This window comes from Aotus nancymaae, unplaced genomic scaffold (genome assembly GCF_030222135.1).
Source record: "Aotus nancymaae isolate 86718 unplaced genomic scaffold, 86718_ANA_hifiasm-v0.15.2.pri h1tg000059l, whole genome shotgun sequence".
In the NCBI taxonomy this organism is placed as follows: domain Eukaryota; kingdom Metazoa; phylum Chordata; class Mammalia; order Primates; family Aotidae; genus Aotus; species Aotus nancymaae.
Window position 1 is genome coordinate 53,885,434 of NW_026988473.1, and position 23,960 is coordinate 53,909,393.

The 23,960-nt window shown below is 34.7% G+C and overlaps 2 protein-coding genes across 2 annotated transcripts; both read right to left on the reverse strand.

Annotated features, from left to right (window-relative positions):
- Nucleotides 1–208: 208 nt before the first annotated feature.
- On the reverse strand, nt 209–6,940 carry LOC105720119 (olfactory receptor 52E4). The gene is made up of 2 exons (XM_064365563.1): nt 6,855–6,940; nt 209–3,075 (listed from the first exon to the last, which is right to left on the reverse strand). The coding sequence occupies exon 2, from the start codon at nt 3,059–3,061 to the stop codon at nt 2,063–2,065; it is 999 nt and encodes a 332-aa protein (XP_064221633.1). The 5' UTR covers nt 3,062–3,075; nt 6,855–6,940; the 3' UTR covers nt 209–2,062.
- Nucleotides 6,941–15,621: 8,681 nt separating this feature from the next.
- On the reverse strand, nt 15,622–16,560 carry LOC105720026 (olfactory receptor 52E8-like). The gene has a single exon (XM_012456340.2). It carries the CDS (start codon nt 16,555–16,557, stop codon nt 15,622–15,624), a length of 936 nt encoding a protein of 311 aa, XP_012311763.2. The 5' UTR covers nt 16,558–16,560.
- Between the last annotated feature and the right edge of the window lie 7,400 nt (nt 16,561–23,960).

A 23,960-nucleotide genomic window follows, 5' to 3' on the forward strand; every position in this document is an offset into this window, starting at 1 on the left:
TACTAGATCTCCACGTGGGACCCATGGTGAAACCTCTCATATATACATAAAATATTCCTTACTTAAATCTTCTGCAAGAGTTAAGAATTTGTAGTCAAAAGAATTTATCTGAGTGATCTTCCTTCACTTGTTACATGAAGATGATGCTAAAGATGGGTGTATTTTATGCACACAAATACCTGCTTTCTTTAGACCTCAGGTTTTTTTATTATTTGTAAGACAAAGAGAATAGATCAAGTTTCAATATATTTCCAGCTTTAAAACTCTGTGTTCCCATAAACTTTAGATACATGAAGTAGAAGCTGTAAAAATCAAATTATAACCTATGCACACAGACCTAAAGAAAATACACAAAATACTATAGGATTCAGGAATTGTGCTTAGCCAGTGTTAGGTTTAAGACAAAGAACTGTCCCGATTCACAGATATTGAGTAGGTGATGTTGCTTTCCTTGTCTGCTTGGCTATATCCGCCCCCATTTCCTAAATTGTTATCTGTGTACTTTTGAGTATTTTGTATATTGTCATCTAAACTATACAGTGGTTCTAAATTATAGAACATGAGGGAGACTTCTGATTTGGAAGCATAAGTACCATGATAAGTCACAAATTTCAGTTCAGTGTCTCTTATCTATTTTAAAGCAAACCACATTCTCTGGCCATATCTGGAGTTTGAAAATGGGACTAAGTATTGGAAATCTACAGGATTAATAAATTATAATGAGATTATTTTGAGGTTGATATGAAGTCTGGCTCTGTGCTTACCATAGCATAAGCCTAATTGTTTTTTTTAATTTTATGAAGTCTTATAAGTTTTATACATTTTATCTGAAAGGAAATTGTCAGAATTCAGTTAGAATTAGGTATGAGTTGACAACTTACACACAAGTTGTCACATCTAAAATGATGTTGCTTCAAGTGAGAAAACATGTCTCTGTAATATCCACACTGTACTCTCTCATATTCCTAAATTCACAAAGATTTTGTTTATTAGAGAAAAAATATAAAAGAAAAAGTATTAGTCAGGGTTCTCTAGAGGGACTGAACTAGTAGGATATATATATATATATATGTGTACACATACACAGGCACATGTATATATCTCCTATTAGTTCAAAGGAGAGTTTATCAAGTATTAACTCATGATCACAAGGTCCCACAATAGGCCATCTGTAAGCTGAGGAGCAAGGAGAGCCACTCTGAGTCCCAAAACTGAGGAACTTGGAGTTCAATATTCGAGGACAGGAAGCATCCAGCACAGGAGAAGGATGTAGGCTGGGAGACTAGGGCTGTCTAGTCTTTTCACATTTTTCTGCCTGCTTTATCTTCTAGCTGCGTTGGCAGCTGATTAGATGGTGCCCACCCAGATTGAAGGTGAGTCTGCTTTTCCCAGCCCACTGACTCAAATGTTAAACTCCTTTGGCAACACCCTCACAGACACAACCAGGATTAATACTTTGTATTCTTCAATCAAATCAAGTTGACACTCAATATTAGCCATCACAAAGAGAGAGAGAGAGAGAAAGAGCAGGAATCTGAAAGAAGAAAAGGAGCAAAAATGGCAGTAACAGCCGGACTGAGAGAGCATTAAAATAAACATGGGAGTCAGACATTTTGGAGATAAAAGACAAAATTTTGGATTCTGTAAAGAATAGAAAGCTATGGGACAGACAGTGCTGCTGGATTATAGCTTATTTTGTTCATCTATAAAAAGATTTATCTGATCAGTGTCCTTCAGGATCTAAATTCACCTAGAGAGAAGACATATGGAATAAATGGAGCTACCTCCCACCCTTGTTTGCAAGCAATTCTACTCCAAAGCCACCTCAACCTTCAGCATAGTTGCCTTCCCATTATCTCTAGCTTTTTTCCAGGTACATGGAGGGAAGTGGGAGAAATGGTCAGCAAAGGTACCTTTGCGGTATCTGTCAACACTAAACCACTTCTAGTCAAAATGAAAAAATCTGACAAGCATGACCATTACAGAAGGTTAAAAATGGAGCTCAGATGATGATTATTTGGGTTGTATGTAGATATATTTATATCCAAACTTTATCACAGAATTATTCTTTCTGTACACATATTTTCACAACCTGCTCTCGGATTTGCTTGGTCCTGACTCCATAAATGACAGGGTTAAGGGCAGGTGGGACAACCACATAAAGGTTAGCCAAAAGAATATGGATATAGTGGGGAATGTTTTGGCCAAAACGATGTGCCATAAAAGAAAAAAATGCTGGTGTGTAAAAGCACAGCATAACACAGACATGTGAACCACAGGTATTGAAGGCCTTTAGTCGGGCATCTTGAGAGGGAAGGCGAAAAACAGCTCGAAGGATAAATATATAGGAAGAGGCAATCAGGATAACATCCACAATAATATAAGAAATCACCATGAGCCCATAGATTATGTTGATCTTGATAGGTGCACAGGCCAACCGGGCCAGACCCATGTGCTCACAGTATGTGTGAGGTATGATGTTATGCCCACAGAATGGCAGACGCAGAATGAGAAACACAAATGGAGTTACAAGAACTAAATTTCTTCCAACAACCACAGAAGCTAGGATACTGATGGTTTTATTGGTGAGGATCATGGTGTACTGGAGAGGGTTGCAGATGGCGACAAAGCGGTCATAAGCCATGACCACCAACAGAACAGTCTCCATGCCTGTAAACATGTGAATAAAGAACATCTGAAGAAGGCAGCCCCCAAAGCTGATCTCTTGGAGGTTGAACCAGAAGATTCCTAGCATTTTGGGGATGGTGGATGTGGACAGACCGAGATCAATCACAGACAACATGGCCAGGAAGTAGAACATAGGCTGGTGTAGACTGTGTTGAGTTTTGATCACAAAAAGAATGGTCATATTCCCCACAATGGCAATCAGGTACACAACACAGAATGGGAAAGCAATCCAGACGTGCAAAGTTTCCAGTCCTGGTATTCCTAGCAGGAAGAAGAAACGGGGATAGAAGTGGGTATCATTGATAGAAGGCATTCTCCTGGCAAATGTTACTGAATTCCTAACTAAGAAGGATCTCACTTTCTTTAAGGTCATCTGTTGTCAAAATCCTGTAGAAACAGAAAGACTCTTATCTGTGTGCTGGAGGTAATGGTATAGGTGGTTAATTTACAAACATTAGAGATTCACTTCTTTCCAGAGGGTAATTGAGAAAGCCTCTTAACACAGATTATTGTTCTGAGATCCATCATAGGCAATATTGCTCATGGCTTTATTTTTTTAATCTTTGAGATATTCAAATGAACTGGAAATATTTCACAATGCAATGCATATTTATATTATGGCATTCCCTTCCATTACTTTCCTAAGTAGTCCTTCTTTACTTTTGGGGAAATCACCATACCACGTGTTCTTCAAAGTGTGGTCTTGAGGTCTCTGGGGTTTTCTAAGTACCTTTCTGGTACTTACAAGCTCAAAACTATTTTTACAATAATAGAAAATTTTTAGCCATTCTCACTTTCATTCTCTTATAAGTACACAGTGACATTTTCCAGAAGTTATATGAGGTGTTACCATAATAGATTAAATGAAATTATAAATGATGTTATGAGATTCAGCTCTATTAACTTAGTAAAAGCAATTGCAAAGGAAAATAATGCAAAGTTTACAACTAATTTTTTGAAAAATAGTTATTTTAACAAAAAGTATCAAGTTATGTTTTTATATAATAGTTTGTTAATATTATTTTAACATTAAATATTTAAATTTTGCTCTAATGTCTACTAATATAAATATTACAAATATAATCATAGAAACTAAAACTCTTTTTGTATCTTACTAACTTCTAAAAGTAACAAAGATTCCTAGTACAAAAGAGAACTACTATTGTCTACCACTTCCTATGTTTTCCTATAATATAAGCATAAGGATATGTCTCATGGATCTTATACAGTGACATCGCATAAGGGTAGTTAATCAGATAGTCTCTGTTAGAATTTTCCGGGTTCTAACTCAGCTAAATTGTTCTGTGCATTTCTATTATGGATTAATTGCTATTTTTGATGCTTCTAAATCTTCATGAACAATACAGTTTTTCCAATAAATGGAAATAAAATGCCTTCTGTGTATCTGCCATATTATGTTTATCTTCCTTACAATCTATAACATCAACGAGTAACATAAAAAACATTCCATGTCCCCAAATTGTACCTAGCTTCAGGTGTAAAAAGATCAAATATTTAGCAAAATTTAATATTGAAATTAAAATGTTTTTAAGGAATCTTCATTGCCTCTTGACAATAACAAGGAAAATTGCCTTATTTTAGTTTTGTGTCCTTAAAGACATTGTGCAACTCCGTAGTAACTAATGTAACCTGGATTGTATAATATTTATGCATGTACTGGCCTTATTTCTACAAAGAGAATAGCTGCAACTAAAAGCCGAGAACCAGTGGTAATAATGTAATATGCTCAACACTGCCACATGAATGTTGGTTGCCAGTTGTTCAGCATTTAATTGAATCAGGATTGGGGTTTGTAATAAGTGTGCTTTTTGTTTGTAAGTATGTGTGACAGACAGAGAGAGAGAAAGAGAGAAGGTTGGAGAGATGGTAGTAGAGAGAGAAATCATGTTTTACTATGTGTGCGGCTGCATATACCAGTTGTCCTGTAACTTTACCAGTTAGCTATTGCACAGCAGAAGTACGCAGGCAAAGGGGTTAATAAATTGCCCATTCTATACGGGAAGAACAAGAACATCTCTTGCTCCCAGAGAAGCTGAGAGAAAAATTGAAATAAGAACATAACGTTTGGCTCACGCCTGTAATCCCAGCACTTTGGGAGGCCGAGGCGGGTGGATCACGAGGTCAAGATATCGAGACCATCCTGGTCAACATGGTGAAACCTCGTCTCTACTAAAAATACAAAAAATTAGCTGGGCACGGTGGCGTGTGCCTGTAATCCCAGCTACTCAGGAGGCTGAGGCAGGAGAATTGCTTGAACCCAGGAGGTGGAGGTTGCGGTGAGCCAAGATCGTGCCATTGCGCTCCAGCCTGGGTAACAAGAGTGAAACTCCGTCTCAAAAAAAAAAAAAAAAAAAGAAGAACATAATGTTTGACTGTATTTTGGAAAAGATGCCAAGCTGAAAAATCAGAGGGCAGTGGTTTTTGTGATTTCACCTAGAAGAGTGTGAGGACATAGCTAGGATGATGTGCTGTGAGATTTACAATCCAGAGTCAGCCCAGTCTTAAGAGTGGCTGTTTCTCAACATGATACTTTGCCAGCTGAGAAAAAACATTCTCAGGGAGATGCCGAAGGGGACGCTTCGCTGACACTACAATTCAAAGCTGCCAGGGGATCCACTCTTTCATAGTTTTACCTGAATTCTTGCCTTCTTCCTGTTAAAACTGTATGCCACAGTAGCAGACAGTGTATGGCCAATAACCTCAAGATCATTTTTGAGGGCAAAGTATTAAGTTTATTCTTCTTTAGATATGTACATTGACAAAGATCCCCGCTGAAGTCCATGTCAAAAGGCAAATTCACAGTAACTAGCAATTTCTCTATTTTTGTGCTCACCAATGTTCATATTTTGAACTTGTGATTTTTTTTTCTTTGCTGGATTTTTTTTCTGACTATAGTAGAATATTACAGAGGTCTTCTAAGGACCTTAAAACTATTCAGACATGGCTTGAAAACTTGCTAAACCACTTACTTGCTTGAGGCCCTTGGACAATTTCTTTAACTAGATAGATCAGTTTTTTTTTTCCTGTAGAAATGAGATGATAAATTATAACTAATGTCATTTATTTTAATGATAAATAAGACCATTGTTTGCATAGGTGCTAGTACATAGTGTATCCTCAACAAATTATAGTGACTTATTTTATTAGTTCTGCCAAATATTTTATTTATTTAATCCAACATAGCTAAAATAATTCACCTGTTAGCAGAAAGAAGTTATTTCATTGTAAAAAGTTTAATTTATGTCACAGTTGGACATAAGATTAGATAAAGGAGGGATGGCTCAGAAGAGACCAAAGTGAAGAAATGGCACAGAGTCAGACATTAATATTTCTCTAGATTTTTTTATGGATACAAATATGAGCCAATACTGCTCATTTAGAAAGAAAACAATTTTCTCCCTTTATTCTTACAGCTTTCCCAAGCTTGATGAATGGATAAAGTGGATAAAGACCTTCATTCAGGCTCTTCCATTATGGTGCCATTGAAGGTTGGGTCTGGCTGATTTAGCAGGGGTATTGTGCTTACAATAAAAATGGCTTGGGTATGGTTCCATAAAATAGTAAGTATACAGGGAACCAAGTTACAATTTGCAACATTAAATTCACTCAGACAGTGTGGGAAAAAGAAAATAAAACTGTACAGATCAAATGTGTTAATACCCATGTAATTTTATTTGAATGTTGACATAAGTAACACACACCCACCACCTTAAACATGCACATATAAATGAAGTCTGCCATAGCATCCTTTTGTCTTATTGACACTATATGACTGTATTTGTGGTGTTCTGGCTGTGAACAGTGTATTCTGTGTGTGTGTGTGTGAGTGTGTTTGTGAGAGAGAGAGAGGGAGAGAGAGAAAGAGAGAGAGTGTGTGTGTGTAGGAGAGAGAGGGGAAGGGGGGAGAGAGAAAGATACAGAGATACAGAGACAGAAATTCAGTGCATTACTAATTGGTACACCACTGCCCTCACCTATGGATGTCTGTTCCAATCCCATGTGCTCTGCTGTGTTCCTCTGTGAAGAGGATGGTGCAATTGTGCTTGGGATAATTCTTCAGAAAAGTGGAAGAACCTAGCCTCTTCTATCCTCATCTGCCTTCTTCTTTCCTCTGTATCTTCTCACTTCTGCCCAAGCATTCTTACCTTTCCAATATTTCTTCTCCCAGCCCTCACTTTGAGCAGAATTACAGCATGAGCCCAGGTTCTTAAAGACAGTGATTAATTTCACCTTCAAGCCTCTGAGCAATGAACCTGCCTGGTAATGTGGAGAAAACTTTATAGTGAGTGAGAGCATCCTTATGACCAAGCATGTCCCAGAATCCCCAAGCCTAGCCTTCAGAGTCCTCTGGGCATAAACATGGACTCAAGGGTTATTCAGTCTTAGTAAGTCTTTATTCCTCTTTACTGCATCTGCAGAGAAACAGTGTGCTAGATATAACTCCTTAGCTCAGGGGAGCAGATGTGTTATGAAATGATGGGATGGGAACTATCCAGAAGAGAAAGGAATCTGTTTGGGGGATGATGTTAATTCAGCTTCCCTCGGGAGCCATGAAAGCATTTATTTTATACCATTAAGTCGTCACTGTGTGACCATGAAAATAAAACTGTTCTCAGCAACTTTTCTGTTTTAATATATTTGTGTAAATCCTGATGTAGTTTCACAACAGTTACAATTGAGACTTCAAAAGATGAAGGAGAAGACATCTAAAATAGACAAATTCAAGAAGGGAGGCTCTCAGGAAACACTACTTCTGCTCTGGCTGGAAGGGACAATATAATATGTTTTATCGGGAAAATGTAACATTTTCCTTTGTGGCACAACTCTGTTTATTGACAGTGTGCATGCCTGCAGATAATAGCAGCAACTTTTTTCCAATCCAGCAAAATTTTCCTTCTTAGTCTAGAACTAATGGTGAATAGACACAGTATTTGGAAAGAGGCTTGCATGTGTTTCAACTCTTTTGGAAGAAGGTGAAGAATATCTCACATTTTCCTGATAAACATATTATATTGTCCCTTCCAGCCAGAGTAGAAGTAGTGATTCTCGAGAGGCTCTCTTCCTGAATGAGAAGAGAAGGGCATGCTACAGAGCCTGGGTTTTCTGACTATAGTTAGGAATAGACTGACGGAAAATTGAATACATTAGACAATTAGTTGGTACCTTGTGCCTTCTAAGTTCAGACTATTTTGAGTTGTTAGTACAGAAATAGTAATGTCATCTGTGGTCCAAGAGAGATTCTGGTTTGATCTGCCATGTTCTTGTGTTCATTACTTCTCTTGATTAACGAGAAAGTGACTCCCTAGCTTCCTGATTCTCCTTCATTGTGCCCATCTTCCTTATTGTATCCACATTCATCTTCCCAAATCAAGTCTGACTCTACTCAATTTCTGCTTAAAATTCCTTCCCATAACCCCTACATTCTCCATTGTATACTGCAGACTTTACAAACCCCCTTGTTGCCAAAGTCCTTCACTCAGTATCCAATCAGCCTTTTATACTTTCATTGTACTTCACGACTCCCAAACACACATCCTGCCTTTGATAATCAAAAGTCCCCCATATGGAATAACTATCTCTCATTTCCACTTTGTTTCAGCACTTTCTCAATTGTCCTGTACTTCTTAGTGATCGTTCACAGGAATCAATCTGATAGACTCTTTGTGTCTTTTGTGTTTTCGTATCAGTTTGCGCCACTATTATAACAGGCAACTTTTGTATTGGTTTTGTGTTTTCTCTCTTTTGTTATTTTATGGATTGATATTACAGTTATATTTAAGTCAACTTTATCCTTCAGTTCCCCTAGTATAGTGCTTTGATTATAGGAGGTGCTCTGGCATTATGGAAGTACATTTTTTAAAAAACATAAAAATTCTAGTTCTGTGAGGGTCATAATATCGTGTAATTGTATATCTTCTAATCTATCACCGTATCTACCCCTTTCCTGTTCCCAAGATTATTTCACTGTGACTTCTCAAATAAATTTTTTACGAGCAGTGGTATTATTTTTGGCCTTAAACCACTTCTGATGTTCTGTTTCTCTTCCTTTTGAAACAGAAACTCTGCTGTTCCCAGAGGACATTACTTCTCCTGAAAAGTGTTGAGGGATTGGATACATTTTCCCTCTGTTTTCACTGTTTCCTCATGCCAAATAGCCTAAAGGCCTAGAGACTGTCTTTGACTTTTGACAATTTGACATTATAATGCCTCCAGGAGGACCTTCTTGGGTTGAATTTACCTGGGGAATTTTGAGCTTTTTGGATCTGGATATCCACATCTCTCTTCACATTTGGAAAGTTTTCAGCTATTATTTTATTAAGTAGGTTTTCTTTGCCCTTTTCTTTCTCTTCTCCTTCTAGAATTCTCATAATATAAATATTTTTCCACGTAATGGTGTCCCATTAGACTGTAGAAGTTTGTGGTAGCACAGTAGTAACGGTGGCACAGTTTGCATGCCCCATTAAGTGACACCGTTATTTCTTCACTCTTTTTCATCCTTCTTTTGTTTTTCTCTAATTTCGAATAACCTGTCGACAGATGTTTTTCTTCTGCTTGACCAAGTTTGCTGTCGAAGCTCTCTGTTGTAATTTAAAACCTTATTGAATTCTTCAGCTACAGGATTTCTATTTGATTCTTTTTTATGATTTATATCATTTGTTGAAGTTCTCGTTTGTTTCATAAATTGTTTTCCTGATTTTACTGAATTGCCTATGTTGTATTTTCTTGTATTTATTGAGTTTTCTCAGGACTATTATTCTGAATTTTTTTTGGCAATTTGTTGGTTTCCTTTTTATTGGAGTTGCTACTACAGTGTTATGTTCCTTTGGTGGTATCATATTTCTTTGCCTTTTCATGTTTCTTGTGTCTCCATATTGTTGCCTGTGCATCTGGTGGAACACTTACCTCCAAACTTTCTAGAGTGGTTTTTGTAGCGACAACTATCACCTGCAGTTGGATTTTGGTGTGTCAGTTGGGAATAGTGTGGTGACTCTGTTTCCGGATAGGTGTAGTATAGTCTCTGTGCAGGTTCTTCAGCTGAGTTCAATCTCAGCAATGACTGTGGGTACCTCAGTGGCTTGGACTGTAGAAGTTTGAGGTAGCATAGCAGTAGTGGTGGCACAGTTTGTTTATGTCCTTAGTGTCAAGGGCTTTTTCCCATTTATACATCACTGTATTCATTTTGTAATATTTTTGTAGACATAATGCAATATGTTCTTTATTTATAAACATATATAAAGAACATATATAAAGAACAAGTATGTTCTTTTTCTGCATAATCATGCTTCTATCTTGATTTACGTTACTTTTCTTGAACAATCCCTTCTAGTATTCCTGCTATAGCAAATCTATTGGTAACAACTTCTCTCTGCTTTCGTTCTTTGCAATGTCTTTCTAATCCTTTAATTTAAGAAGATATTATTAGTGAGTATAGAAATCTATGTTGGCAATTTATATGTTCTACTATATTTTTAGAAATAGCATATTATTGTCTCCTTGATTCTAGAGTTTCTTTTGAGATATTTACTGTTAGCCTTATTATGGCTCCTTTGAAGATTACTAGACATTAAATTTTACAATGAGGAGACTCAACTGATAGAATTCCTCAGATTTGACATGATCTATAAGCAGCTGCAGTAGTGCTGGGCTCGAAGTGCAGTGGCTTCGGTGGAGCTAGGGTCCACCGAACTGTAACTTTCCTTCAGTTACTTTCATTAAGATGTAACTTTATTCATTGTTCTGGCTATCTGTGTGAGGCAATTAAGAGCTAGAACATTTTAGTAGTCCATCTTGCTAACATTGTCAAGATTAATGCCTTGATGAGCGGATATTAACCATCACGTTGAAAGGACAGTGACATACAGGCAATTATTTTTCAGTATTTAATTGATTTACATTGGCCATTCATTTGATCCTCCTTCATATATCAAAAAGTCTATGGATTTTCCTGTGTTCTGCAATGCTGTTTGTCATGAATTATACATTTATACATGTGTATTTCTGCTTCTGGACTATGTGGTTCTGCTTTTTGTCTGCTCTTGTACAAGTATTTCACATTTTAATTAGTGATACTATAAAATAAATTATGGACTATAATTATATAAATCCTAAAATTTTGTTCTTCAGGATTGTCTGCCAATTTTTTTCTTTCTTTTTTTTTTTTTTTGAGACAGAGTCATGCTCTGTCACCAGGCACCAGGCTGGAGTGCAGCGGCACAATCTTGGCTCACTGCAATCTCTGCCTCCTGGGTTCAAGCAATTCTCCTGTCTCAGCCTTCCACGTAGCTGGGACTACAGGCGCACGCCAACATGCCCAGCTAATTTTTGTATTTTTTAGTTGAGACGGGGTTTCACCATGTTGGCCAGGATGGTCTTGATCTCTTGACCTCATAATCCGCCCGCCTCAGCCTCCCAAAGTGCTGGGATTACAGGTGTGAGCCACCGTGCCTGGCCAATTTCTTTTCAAATATATATTACAGTTTGAAAACTAAACCAAGTGGACAAATAAGCAAACAAATTCATTGAAATATTTATTACATTGAGTATATAGTTCAATTATAGAGAATGTTTTTAAAAGGTTATTAATTATTCCAAACCATGAACTTGGTATATCTTTTCATGTATTTATGTATTTAAAAAGTTCTTTTGAAGGATTATTATGGTTTTATTATAGAAGTTTTGCATATCATTTGTTAGAGTTAGGTCAAAGTATTTGATATTTTGTGATGCCATTTAAAAATACAAAACTTTCAAAATTTTAATTTATTAATGTTTTTATTTTTAGTATAGAAAAACGTAATTAATTTTTAAAATTTTCTTACCATTATTTTTTATAAAAACAGGGTCACCCTATGTTGCCTAGGCTGGTCTCAAACTCCTGGGCTTAAGCAACCCTCCTGCCTCAGCCTGCCAAAGTTTTGGGATTACAGGTGTGAGCCACCATGCCTGGCCAAATTTCTATATTGGCTCTGTATCAAGTATCCTTGATAAATTAATTTGTTAATTCTAATAGTTTTTCCATGAATATTTTAAATTTTATGTATACATAATCATGCCCTCTGTGAATAATGACAGTTTTATGTTTTACTTTCTAAATTCTTTTGTATTTTTATTTCTTTTTCTTGTTTTACACACAACATAGAGCATCTAGTTCTATGGGGACAAGACAGTATCTTTGTCGTGTTTCTGGTATCAGGTAAATATATATTACCACAGTCTACATTTTCCTTCATCTGTAGGTCTGCACATTAAGGGAGACCCTTTCAAGCTTAGCGTAAGAGATTACTAGACATTAAATTTTACCAATTATTCTTTTCTATCTATTGGGCTGCTCACATTAGTTTTTTCCCTCTGTTAATATTTTAATGTTTAAATTAAGGAGTTTCCAAATGTTAAATCAATCATACATTTTTAGGATAATTCTAACTTGACTTTTATATATTATCCCATTTATACATCACTGTATTCATTTTGTAATATTTTTTGTAGACATAATGCAATATGTTCTTTATTTATAAACATATATAAAGAACATATATAAAGAACAAGTATATTCTTTATTTTTCCGCATAATCATGCTTCTATCTTGATTTATGTTACTTTTCTTGAACAATCCCTTCTAGTATTTCTGCTATAGCAAATCTATTGGTAACAACTTCTCTCTGCTTTTGTTCTTTGCGATGTCTTTTTAATCCTTTAAGAAGATATTATTAGTGAGTATAGAGATCTATGTTGGCAATTTATATGTTCTACTATATTTTTAGAAATAGCATATTATTGTCTCCTTGATTCTAGAGTTTCTTTTGAGATATTTACTGTTAGCTTTATTATGGCTCCTTTGAAGATAATTTCCTCTCTCGAAATGCTTTAAAGATTCTCTTTTTATTTTTGTTTTCCAGTAGATTTACTTTGACATTTCTGTGTGGATCTCTTTTTTAAAAGATCTTGGTTTAAATTTTTGGACCTTCGGTTTGGTTTTGTAATCTTCGGCTCTGTTTTGTAATCTTTATCTTTTAAATATAGCTTTTGACCCTCATTGTAACTCCTCTCTTCATGTGATCAAATTATATGTATAACTTTTAACTATTTTTCACATTTTCTATTTTTAAATATTTTCCATCAACTTATTTTTCTATGCTTCATTGCAGACATCTCCTTCTAATTAATCTTTCAGTTTATTTATTATCTTTTCAACTGGGTATTATGCTGTTATCTCACCTATTGAATACTTATTTTAAATTAATGCAATTTTTAAAAACAAAATTCCCAAATGATCATTATTATTTCCCAGTTCATGGCTAATATCTTTTCATCCAGTTTATTGTATATAATAGTTATAATTATTCTATAATCCCATTGCCTAGTTCTTTGTTGAATATTTTAATTCTCTTTTACTTTGCTTGTTCATTTTGGTAATTATTATTTTTTCATACTTAAAACAATTTCAATGCTGGATATTATGAAGGAAATCTTTTTAGGAAACTTTGAGGCTATCAGTAATGCTACCTATCATAAATGTTTTACTTTGGTTCTGTTAGGCAGTTAAGTAAGAGCACATCACCTTATTTTGATTAACAATAGAGCTAATTCTAAACTAGGCTATATAATTTGTAAAGGCCGTTTTTTTTTTTTTTTTTAAATCTTCACTTCATGGTTACTACCTTGGTGATACATTTCCTCTGTTCCATGACAAACTCTGAACTCTGATGCTTCATCCTGTTCAATCTCATGATACTACTAAAGCTTTTCTCACAGTATCAGTCTTTCTGAGAGCTCTTCCAAATTAGAAAATATAAAGTGCATGTCAGGGTAAAGCAGCACCAAAGGCAGCTTCATCTCTCTTAAATCTTCATTCTTTGCTAATCTTCTATCTTTGCTAATTTGTTAGTTCTCCAGTGCCTTAAACATATATTTTAAATAATCTTTCCATTTTTCCTAGTTTTATTTTTCTTGGCAAAAGCATCAATCTCAAATAATCTAGTTTCTGACTACTAGAAGTAGAAATCCACCAAATACCTTCACCCAAAAATCATATCACAAGTAGGTTATTAACATTTGCTTTGATGTAATTATGTATTTCCCTACCTTCCTTTGCATACAAATCATGTTGTTCATAGAATATGATACTCTTTTTAAAACATTTCTATTGCTTTTGTTTTCTTAGTGTGTATTTAAAATGTTTTTTCTCCTTTGGGAAACAATGCAGTTGAAATTTATCATAGGATACTCCTTTTAAACACTTCTATTATTTTTGTTCTCTTAGTATGTATCTTTAATTTTTTTTCTCTTTTGGAAAAAGTTGCAGTTAAAATTGCATTATATTTCTGAAAATGTCTTTACTTTTCTCTCAGATATGAATAATGGATTGAATGAACATTAAATTCCAAGTGCAAAATTATTTTTTGGACATAATTTTTTAACATCCACTTTTGCATTTGAGAATTCTGATCTCAGTCAGATTATGTTTCTCTTTATGCTATTTTCTGTACCTCACTTGAACTTTTATTCTCTTTCTCTCAAACACTTTTTCTGTGGAATGGTTCAAGATTTTCTTTTTATTTGTTGTGTTTACAATTTCCACCAAATACTGGTACCTAAGTTCCTACCGGGCCTCTATTGAAACTGTCAGTATTAAGCCTTAAATAATTTTTCATCTGTAGAAATTTTCTCTGTTATCCTCTCCTTCTTTATTTTTACTTCACCTTCTGAAACTTAAATCTATGTCAGAAATACTTATGCTCAAAAATGTCTTGACACAGAAATTTAGACAGTATTTTACAATAAATATCCAGACATAAAACGGCTTTATCAGGTGAGTAGCTGACACCTCATTACTTTAAGGAATAAAGAATATTAAACTATATATGTAAAATTAAACTGATGATATTAAAACTTGTGGACATATTCTTTTTTTTAGTTACTTTGATATTAACTATTCCCATTGAGTTTGTATATATCTTGTATGCTAAATTAGTAAAAAAAAAAATCACCAGGAATGTGATAGAATTGTGTGAAATGATTGCCGTGCTAACATTCAAAATCAAATTTGACCTTATCTCTGCTTGAACAATATTCTTAGGTCATTCAGTTTTTAAAATGAACTTTAGATCATCACTTTTTATTTTCTATTGCCATTTTTGACAGCCATAAATGTGTTGTTTATATCTATTTTGGCCATTTATATATTCTTATATTCATTTTTACATTCAAAAATTTTAGTTTCTTTGCAATCTTATTTCTGTTCCTGCTTTCTTTTCTAGATGTTATTTTTTTAAGTTCATGAGTAATTTCCCTTTTACTTCTTACATATTTTAGTGCTTAACCAAAATCACCCAGTTATAACACAGTGAACAAAATAAATATGAATTCTTGTTCTCTCTCTCTTACGTGTGGCTAAATCTCCTGTTTCTGCCCTGTATCTGATACCTACCACCTCCACTTTACTTGCTTACACTACCTACATGCCCGTTCTTCTCTCAGTGGCCATATGTCCTCTATTTGACTATCTTTTATGAAAGAAACCTTATTGCTACCTGAAAGAGATTTGAAACACTAGACAGGTCTAATAGAAAGCTTTTTCAGTGAATTAAAGTGATTCTTCTTGAAACTTACTCCTTACTCCTACATGGCATATTCTGTGTTAGGGCTCAATAGATAACATCATTGCAAATACACACTGACACACATCAACACACGTGCATCTAACAATTGCTGCCAATATGTTTTTAGAAACACACACACACACACACACACATATATATACTAAATAAATAAATATACACATATCTGTATAAAATATACATATGTATACAATTGATGGTCAATTTTGATGAAAACAATTTATTAATTTTATCACAAATTTTGTCTTTTTAGGACTTACACTTTTATAATCTGAATGAATTACCTCTCATTCAATTAATGTTTAGCAAAGAGACTTTTTACCCGCTCCTGGATTTGCTTGGTCCTGATTCCATAAATAACTGGGTTAAGAGCAGGAGGAATGACTATGTAGAGATTAGCCAGGAGAATATGGATACTCTGTGGGATGCCATGACCAAAGCAATGAGTGAGAAAGGAGAAGAGAGCTGGGCCAAAAAATACTAAGATGGCACAGATATGTGAGCTACAGGTATTAAGAGCCTTCAGGCGGGCATCTTGGGAAGGGAGGTGAAAGACAGTGCATAAAATTCTAGCATAGGAGATAATGATAAGAAACACATCCAGAAACAAGATAAAAATATTCCCAAGACCATAATAGACATTGACACTGATGCTGGCACAAGCCAGACGGGCCACTCCCATGTGCTCACAATAGGTGTGAGGGATGATTCTATGTCCACAGTAAGGCAGCCTCATGAGGAGAAAAATGATGGGTGCAATCATACATAAACTTCTAAGAATCACAACCATAGCAATCACACCAATAATTCTGTTGGTGAGGATCATAGTGTATCTGAGGGGATTGCAAATAGCCACATAGCGATCAAATCCCATGGCAAGAAGTACAATGCTCTCCATGACTGTAAAAAAATGGATAAAAAAGACTTGAGCAACACAGCACCCAAAGCACAGCTCCTGCAGGCTGAACCAGAAAATGCCCAAAATCTTGGGGATGGTAGCTGTAGAGAGACTCAGGTCAATCACTGACAGCATGGCCAGAAAGTAGAACATGGGTTGGTGGAGGTTTTTATCAGTCCAGATGACAAATAGAATGATAAGATTTCCAACAAGAGCAATCAGATATACAACACAGAAGGGAAAGCCAAGCCAGCTTTGTGCAGCTTCCAATCCTGGAATTCCTAACAACAGAAAGGAAGAGGGATGAGGTTCAGTGATATTGAGAGAAGACATTCTTCTGCCAGCTGATGGTGGTCATGGCTTTAAAAGTTGTTTTCAGCTCCCATTGGGCAATTCATTCAGACTTAATTGAGATCTAAAATAAATAAACAAATTTCCAAGCAAAGGATTGATATTAGGAATCCTTTCTATAAAGGCCTTTGATCTTTTTTCTCCTTCTTTTAATTCTCCATAAATAATCCTAGTGTCACTCTTCACCTGCATTATGAGTGTGAGAAGCTGAGCTGCCAAGTAGAAGCTTGCACCATGTCTCTCCTAAAATTGTGAGTTCAGAATAAATAAATGGACTTATTCCCTTCTTTCTCAAGATATAGACACTATGAGATGATGAAAATAAAATTTATAATAATAATCATCACAATAATAATAGCTATTATTGATTACATATCTACTATTTTTTCTGTCATTGCATCTACCGCTATTTACATATATTACTTAATTTAGTTCTCACCCAATTTCATGACACAAGTTCTACTGGTATCTGATTTCATGAAACAGGAAAGTTTGATACGTGAATTAACCTCCCATCATTTACAAAGCTAATAAGCAGGAAAGTCAAAATTTGAAACTAGGTTGAAATTCAGGTATGTGACATTAAGCTGGGCCTATATTTGCAATATTTTCTAACAGGTATAGTGAAAGGAGAGAGAAAGAAAAGAAAGGAAAGGAAGGTGTGAGGAAACATACAAGAATTTAGAAGAGCCAAAACTTCTTCCAAGAAAAATAAATCTGCAGGATTTACACTATAAGATACTGAGACTTCTTATAAAGTGATGATAATTTTAAATGTGTTTAATTTTTCAAAAACAATCATAGGAAAAAACCTCAGTACAACAAAATTGAGTCTAGAAACAGATCCAAACATTTTCTGGGGTCTAGGTAGTTAGAAGTAAGGTATTCCCTAGTTGGAATTTAAAGTAAATTGGTAAGGGAAAATGATTATCTGTGAAGTTTTCCCACCATATGAAGTTCTTTTACAAGAGCCTATTGACCTTGCTAACAGTTTAAAGAAATGTGATAACAAATTAGATTAGCCTGGAACTCAATAAACTTCAAAACTTGAGGGTACATTTCTGAAGACTACCCTCACTTCTGACATTAACTGCAATTTCAGAGGTTTTCCAAAACCACGCTCAGCTTCAATAATTCACTAGAAGGACTCATAGAACTCACTAAAAGCTATTATGCTCGTCGTTACAGTTTATTACCGGAAAAGGACACAGATTAAAATTAGATAAAGAAAGTGACGCTTAGAGAAGAAACAGGTGTCCAAATGTGAAGCATTTGTTGTCATTTCATGGAGTAAAAATGCATTACCCTCATGGCATTAATGTGTGACAATATGGATGAAAGTCATATTGCCAACCAGTAAAACTCTCCCAGGCTTTGGTTTTCAGAGTTTGTATTGGGACTTCATTACATAGGTATGATAGCTTGATTGATTGCAAATGTGGTTGAACTCAGTCTCCAGTCTGACTAATGTCACATGACCCAAAGTCCCTGCTCTAAGTCATATTGTTCATATCGATGGTATGGCCAGTACCTACCCTCAGATCTAGTGTGGGCAGTCCCCAATCTAATAAACAAAGACTCTCTTATTAGGTATTGTATATATTGACTTCCAGAAGCCAGGAGCAAAGGACAGACCTCTCTTAGGGCAAAGCCAAATTTTTTAGCACACATCTGATTTATTAGTTTCAAATATTATTAGTTTCAAATATATTATTTACCACCACTGTATATAAGGTTTTTACCTTATGTCTTATATGGGCCTTGGCCTCAGTTATAAATTCAGGTCTCTTAATAATCAAATTTGAGTCCAGTTGAATCCCTTTGAAATATGAAGCATGAAGAAAGATCAACTGTTAATCACCATATTGTATCCTTTTCTATAACAGGGTATGTTCACAGTCATTCTAAGTATAAATAAATTCAAGTTCATTATGCTACTCTTCTATGTCTTCTATGGAATTTTGTCACTCTCTGCATCACTCACTATCTCACTATAAAGACATTTTGTGTAGGAAAAAAAAGCGAAAACACAAAGAATTTAATATTGTTGGTGCTGTGGCATGGTATAGAGTACTGATTCTGTTCTTTTGGGCTTTATAACTTTGCTTAAGTTACACTATGTTCTGAGTTTAAGTTTCTTCTAGAAATGAGCATAGTATTTTCTACAAAATATAATTATTGAGTGGGATAAAGGAAGTCACATATGCATGAAATATTGAAGGTGTCAAGCAAATATTTTTCTCTCCAATATCTTCCCATTTTACTTATCTTACCTGTTCTTGGATTGCTGATATGCACTATATTATTCTCTACCCCGATTCTCCAGATCTTAATTCAATTTCTTTTAATTCAAATTCCAATTTTAAATACATATTACACGAACTTGCTGATTGGAAACACTTACCAAGATTTCTTCCTCTGTCTTAAGGAGTCAAGTAACAACTGTGCATTCATTTCTTGAAATATATATAAATGATTTAGAATAGAGCATCAATGCACCATGAAAAATGTTAACAAAATGTCTGTGTGTGTGTTCTGGGATGGCAGATTTTTAACGAAGTCTCCAAGTGCCACAAAGTCTGAGACACTGAGATTAAAGTGAACAGTAATTCCCCTTTGTTATTGAACCAGATGAAGGGAAGCTCAAGGGAAATCTCAGTGAACCCTGTGCCCATTACTTGTTCAATTTCCAGTTCTTGTTATTTCAGGTAATATTTATAACAGGTCTCATTTTATCTTTTTCTTTCTTTCCTTATTATCATCTTCCTGTCTCTCATTTTGTGAGTTGCATGGATTATTCCTTTGGGCTCTATTAGGCATCCAATATGACCATCAACTCTCTACTTATATTGGCAAAATTCATATAACATAAAATTTACCATTTTAAATATTTTGAAGTTTACAATTCAGTGGCACTCAGTGCACTCACAATTTTGGCAACTGTCACCACTATCTCACTCCAGAAATTTCTCATCACTCAAAAAGTGAACCATGTACCCATTAAGCAGTCGCTCCCCATCCTTTTCTTTTGCCAGACCCTGAAAATCAGTAATCTACTTTCTGTTTCTGTGCATTTTCTTTACTAAATTTATTCTGGATGTTTCATATATATGAGATCATGTACTATGTAGGCTTTTGTGTCTGCCTTCTTTCACCTATCATGATTTCAAATTGTTCACATTTCAAATATGTTGCAGTACTTCATTTCTTTTTATGGCTAAATAAAACTCCATTGTATGAATATATCACATGTGAAATATTCATCAAGTGATGCATATTGGGTTTCCATCTTTTTGCTATTGTCAATAGTGCTGCTATAAACATTCTTGTACATTTTTTAACACCTGTTTTCAATTCTTTTGAGTACATTTCAAGAAGTAGAAATCTTGGGTGTTAGGCCAATTCTACATTTAACTTTCCATGAAAGTTCCAAACTATTCCATAGTGATTGCCTCAATTTATTCTCCCCAGCAATCTATGAGTATTTCCATTTCTCACATCCTCTCTAACACTTGCCATTTTCTGTTTTTAAAATTATTATAGCCCTCCTAGTAGGTGTCAAATGATGTCTCATTGCCTTTTTGATTTTCATTTCCCCAATGACTCTCCTAGGTATTTCATTTTATTTGCAACTACTTTAAGTGGGATTGTGCTCTTGATTTCCTTCTCAGCTTGACATTGTTGGTGTATAGAAATGCTACTGATTTTTGTACACTGACCCAACCATCTGTTGTCTTTAAATGACCCATCTCACATGTAATGAAATCCACAGGCTCAAAGTAAAGAAATGGAGAAAGATGTACTATGAAATTGAATATGAAGCCAGACGCAGTGGCTCACACAGATTGCAATTCTTGCAACAGATAAAACAGACTTTAAACTGATAAAAATTAAGAAGGACAGTGCAGGGCATTACATAATGATAAAGGGTGCAATCTAACAGGAAGCCTTAACTCTCCTAGATGTATAGTATTCAACATCAGAGCACCCATATTCATAAAACAACTATTTCTTGGCCTACACAAAGAATTAAACAACCACACAATACTAGTGGGATACTTCAACACCCCACTGATGGTCTTAGACAGATCATTAAGGCAAAAAACTAACAACCAAACTATACACTTGACCAACTAGACATAACAGACATCTACAAAACACCCCACCCCACAACCGCAGAATATACATTCTTCTCATCTTCACATGGAATATATTCTAAGACTGGTCACATGATTGGTCATAAATAAGCCTCAATAAATTCAAAAACAGTGAAATCATACTAAACATACTCTCAGACAACAGTGCAACAAAAGTAGAAATCAATACTAAATAGTGTTCTCAAAAACACACAAATGCATGGAAATTAAACAATTTACTCCTGGATAACTCCTAGGTGAACATCAAAATTAAGGCAGAAATTAAAATTTATTTAAATTAATGAACTAGGGACACAATTTACCAAAATCTCTGTTATGCAGTCAAAGCAGCAGCAGGTTTATAGAGCTCTATATACCTTTATCAAGAAGGTAGAAAGATGTCAAACCTCAAAGCTGTCAGAAGAAAATAAACAAAGTAAGAAAAGACCTTAAGGAAACTGAGATGCAAACACACACACAATATTAATGAAATCAATACTTGGTTCTTCAAAAAAGAATAATATTGATAGATCCATAGGTAGATTAACAAACAAAACAACAGATCTCACAGAAATACAAAAGATCCTCAGACACTGTTATGAACAATTCTGTTCACACAAATGAGAAAATCTGGAGGAAATGGATAAATTTCAGGAAGCATACAGTCTCTTATATTAAATCAGGAAGAGATTAAAATCTCAGACAAATAACAACATCTTCTGCAATTGAATCAGTAATAAAGAAACTACCAACCAAAAAAAGCCCTGAACCAGATAGATTTACAGCCAAATTCTACCATACATCCATGGAATGACTGATACCAATTCTACTGAAACTATTCCAAAAAAATCAAGGCGAAGGGTCTCTTCTCTAACTTGTTTTATGAAACCAACATCAGCCTGATAGCAAAACCTGTCAGAAACAACAACAACAAAAAACTTCAGGGATGTATTTCTTATGGACATAAATGCAGAAGTCCTCAACAAAATATTAGCAAACCAAATTCAGAGACACTTGGAAAGGTTAATATACTGTGATCAGGTAGGCTTTTTTCCCTGAGATGTATGGTTGTTTCAACATAGGCAAAGCTATAGATGTGATTCACCAATAAACAGAATTAAAAACAAAAACCATATGATCATCTCAATACATACAGAAAAAGCTTTTGATAAAATTCCACATCCCCTCATGATAAAAACCCTGAACAAACTAGGCAATGAAGGAACATACCTTAAATTATATGTATGACAAACCCACAGCCAACATCATACTGAATGGGCAAAAACTCAAACTATTTCCCTAGAGAATCAGAACAAAACAATGATGCCCACTCTCACCACTTCTATTCATCATGGTACTGAAAGTTCTAGCCAGAGCAATCAGGCAAAAGAAAGGAATAAAAAGCATCCAAATAGAAAAAAAAGATCAAACTATTGCTTTGCTGACAATGTAATTTTATACCTAGAAAAATCCTAAAGATTCTGTCAAAAGGCTCCTAGAACTAATAAATGACTTTAGTAAAGTTTCAGAGTACAAAATCAAAATACAACAATACATTATTATTAATTTGTCATCTTGCTGTGTAAAACTCAGCACCATTTGTTGAACAGACTATTTTCTCACTGAATGGTCATGAAATCATTACTAAAAATCAATAAACCAGAGACATATGGGTTTATTTCTCAACAGTCAATTTGATTCCATTGATTTTTATGACTATTCTTATGTCAGAAACATGCTTTTTTGAGTACAATAGCTTTGTAGTAAGTTTTAAAATAAGAAAATGTGAGTCGCTTAACTTTGTTTTTTATTTTTAAACTGTTTTGGCTATTCAAGGGCCTTTGCTCTTCTATGTGCATTTTAGTTTTATCTTTCTCCATTCTGCAAAAGAGGACACTGAGATTTTAATAGGAGTTGCACATGATTTATAGATAACGTTTGTGAAAATGACCACCTTAACAGTATTAAATCTCCCAATCCATGAATATAAAGTACTTTTTTATTTATTTAGACTTTCATTAATTTTCTTCAGCAGTGTTCAGCAAAACACAACTGATTGAGTATTGCTCTTGTGTTGTGCAAATGTGCAAATTTGCTGCATTTGTTTATCATCTCTAATAGTTTTATTGTGGATTCTTTATGATTTTCTACATGTAATATCATGTTGTCTGCAAATAGAGGTAGTTTACTCTTTCCTTTAAAATTTGAATAATTTTTATTTCTTTTCCTTGGCTAATTGCTCTGGCTAGAGCTTCCAGGACCATGTTAAATGGTGGTCATAAAAGCAAGCATCCTTGTCTTATTAATGATCTTAGGGGGAAAGTTTAATTATCCCTTTGAGTATTCACAATTGAGTAGGATGTGAGCCATGGGCTTTTTCATAAATGCCCTTTATATGAGGAATTTTCTGGGTTTGTTATTAAAATGTGCATATTCTACAGCATAACAAAAATCCCACTATGTCTATGTCTGTGTATGTGTGTCTGTATGTGAAAATAACATCTTGGATGTACTAGATGTTTTCTTGTACAATAACCCACATTCTATATTTTAATATTATTTTACTAGAGGTGAGAGATTAGGACATTCTCAGGTCTTTTCTGGACATTTTCAGAATCATGTACATGTGTGTATTTGTGTTTTAGCTTCTAGGGAATATTTCAGAGCTTTGAAAAATCCCTATGATCAATTCATTACCCAATATTTTCTTTTGAATTTTTTGAATAGTCTTTTGTTAGTTCCCACAGTTATTCCTGCTTCAGAAATCTGTGATGTTAAATAATTTCTGCTGATTATGTTTGACTCATAGCCTAGCAAAAATCTTGTTCACAATGAGTAAGCTTTGTTTGAGTGGTGTAAAATAGATATGCACACTGTAGAAGAAATTTCCAGAGAGTTGCCATAAAACGTCCATTGGTTGACGAATTGATAAAGAAAAGTACAATGGGATAGATCACTAGATACTGATTCCATGAGAAATTCTATCAAAGAGGTCTTAAAATGAGAAAATACAATATTATATTAGGACTAGAAAGAGAAATCTGAAGATGAGAGAGAGTCAGGGAACTGAGAGTTGAAGAAGATGGGATAGAAGGATAAAGAAGAAAATCCCAAGCATTTACCAAGAAATTAGCAATTTAATTTTGAAGTGAGAAATTAAAACTATTCTATCAGTGTCAGTAAATAAATACAAAATTTGAGAAAAATAAGAAAACAGTGATAAACCCTTGCCCTATTATTTCAGTATAA

Bases quoted from the DNA above. Each gene is read 5' to 3' on its own strand.
- LOC105720119 (XM_064365563.1), bottom strand. From the start codon at position 3,061: ATGACCTTAAAGAAAGTGAGATCCTTCTTAGTTAGGAATTCAGTAACA.
- LOC105720026 (XM_012456340.2), bottom strand. From the start codon at position 16,557: ATGTCTTCTCTCAATATCACTGAACCTCATCCCTCTTCCTTTCTGTTG.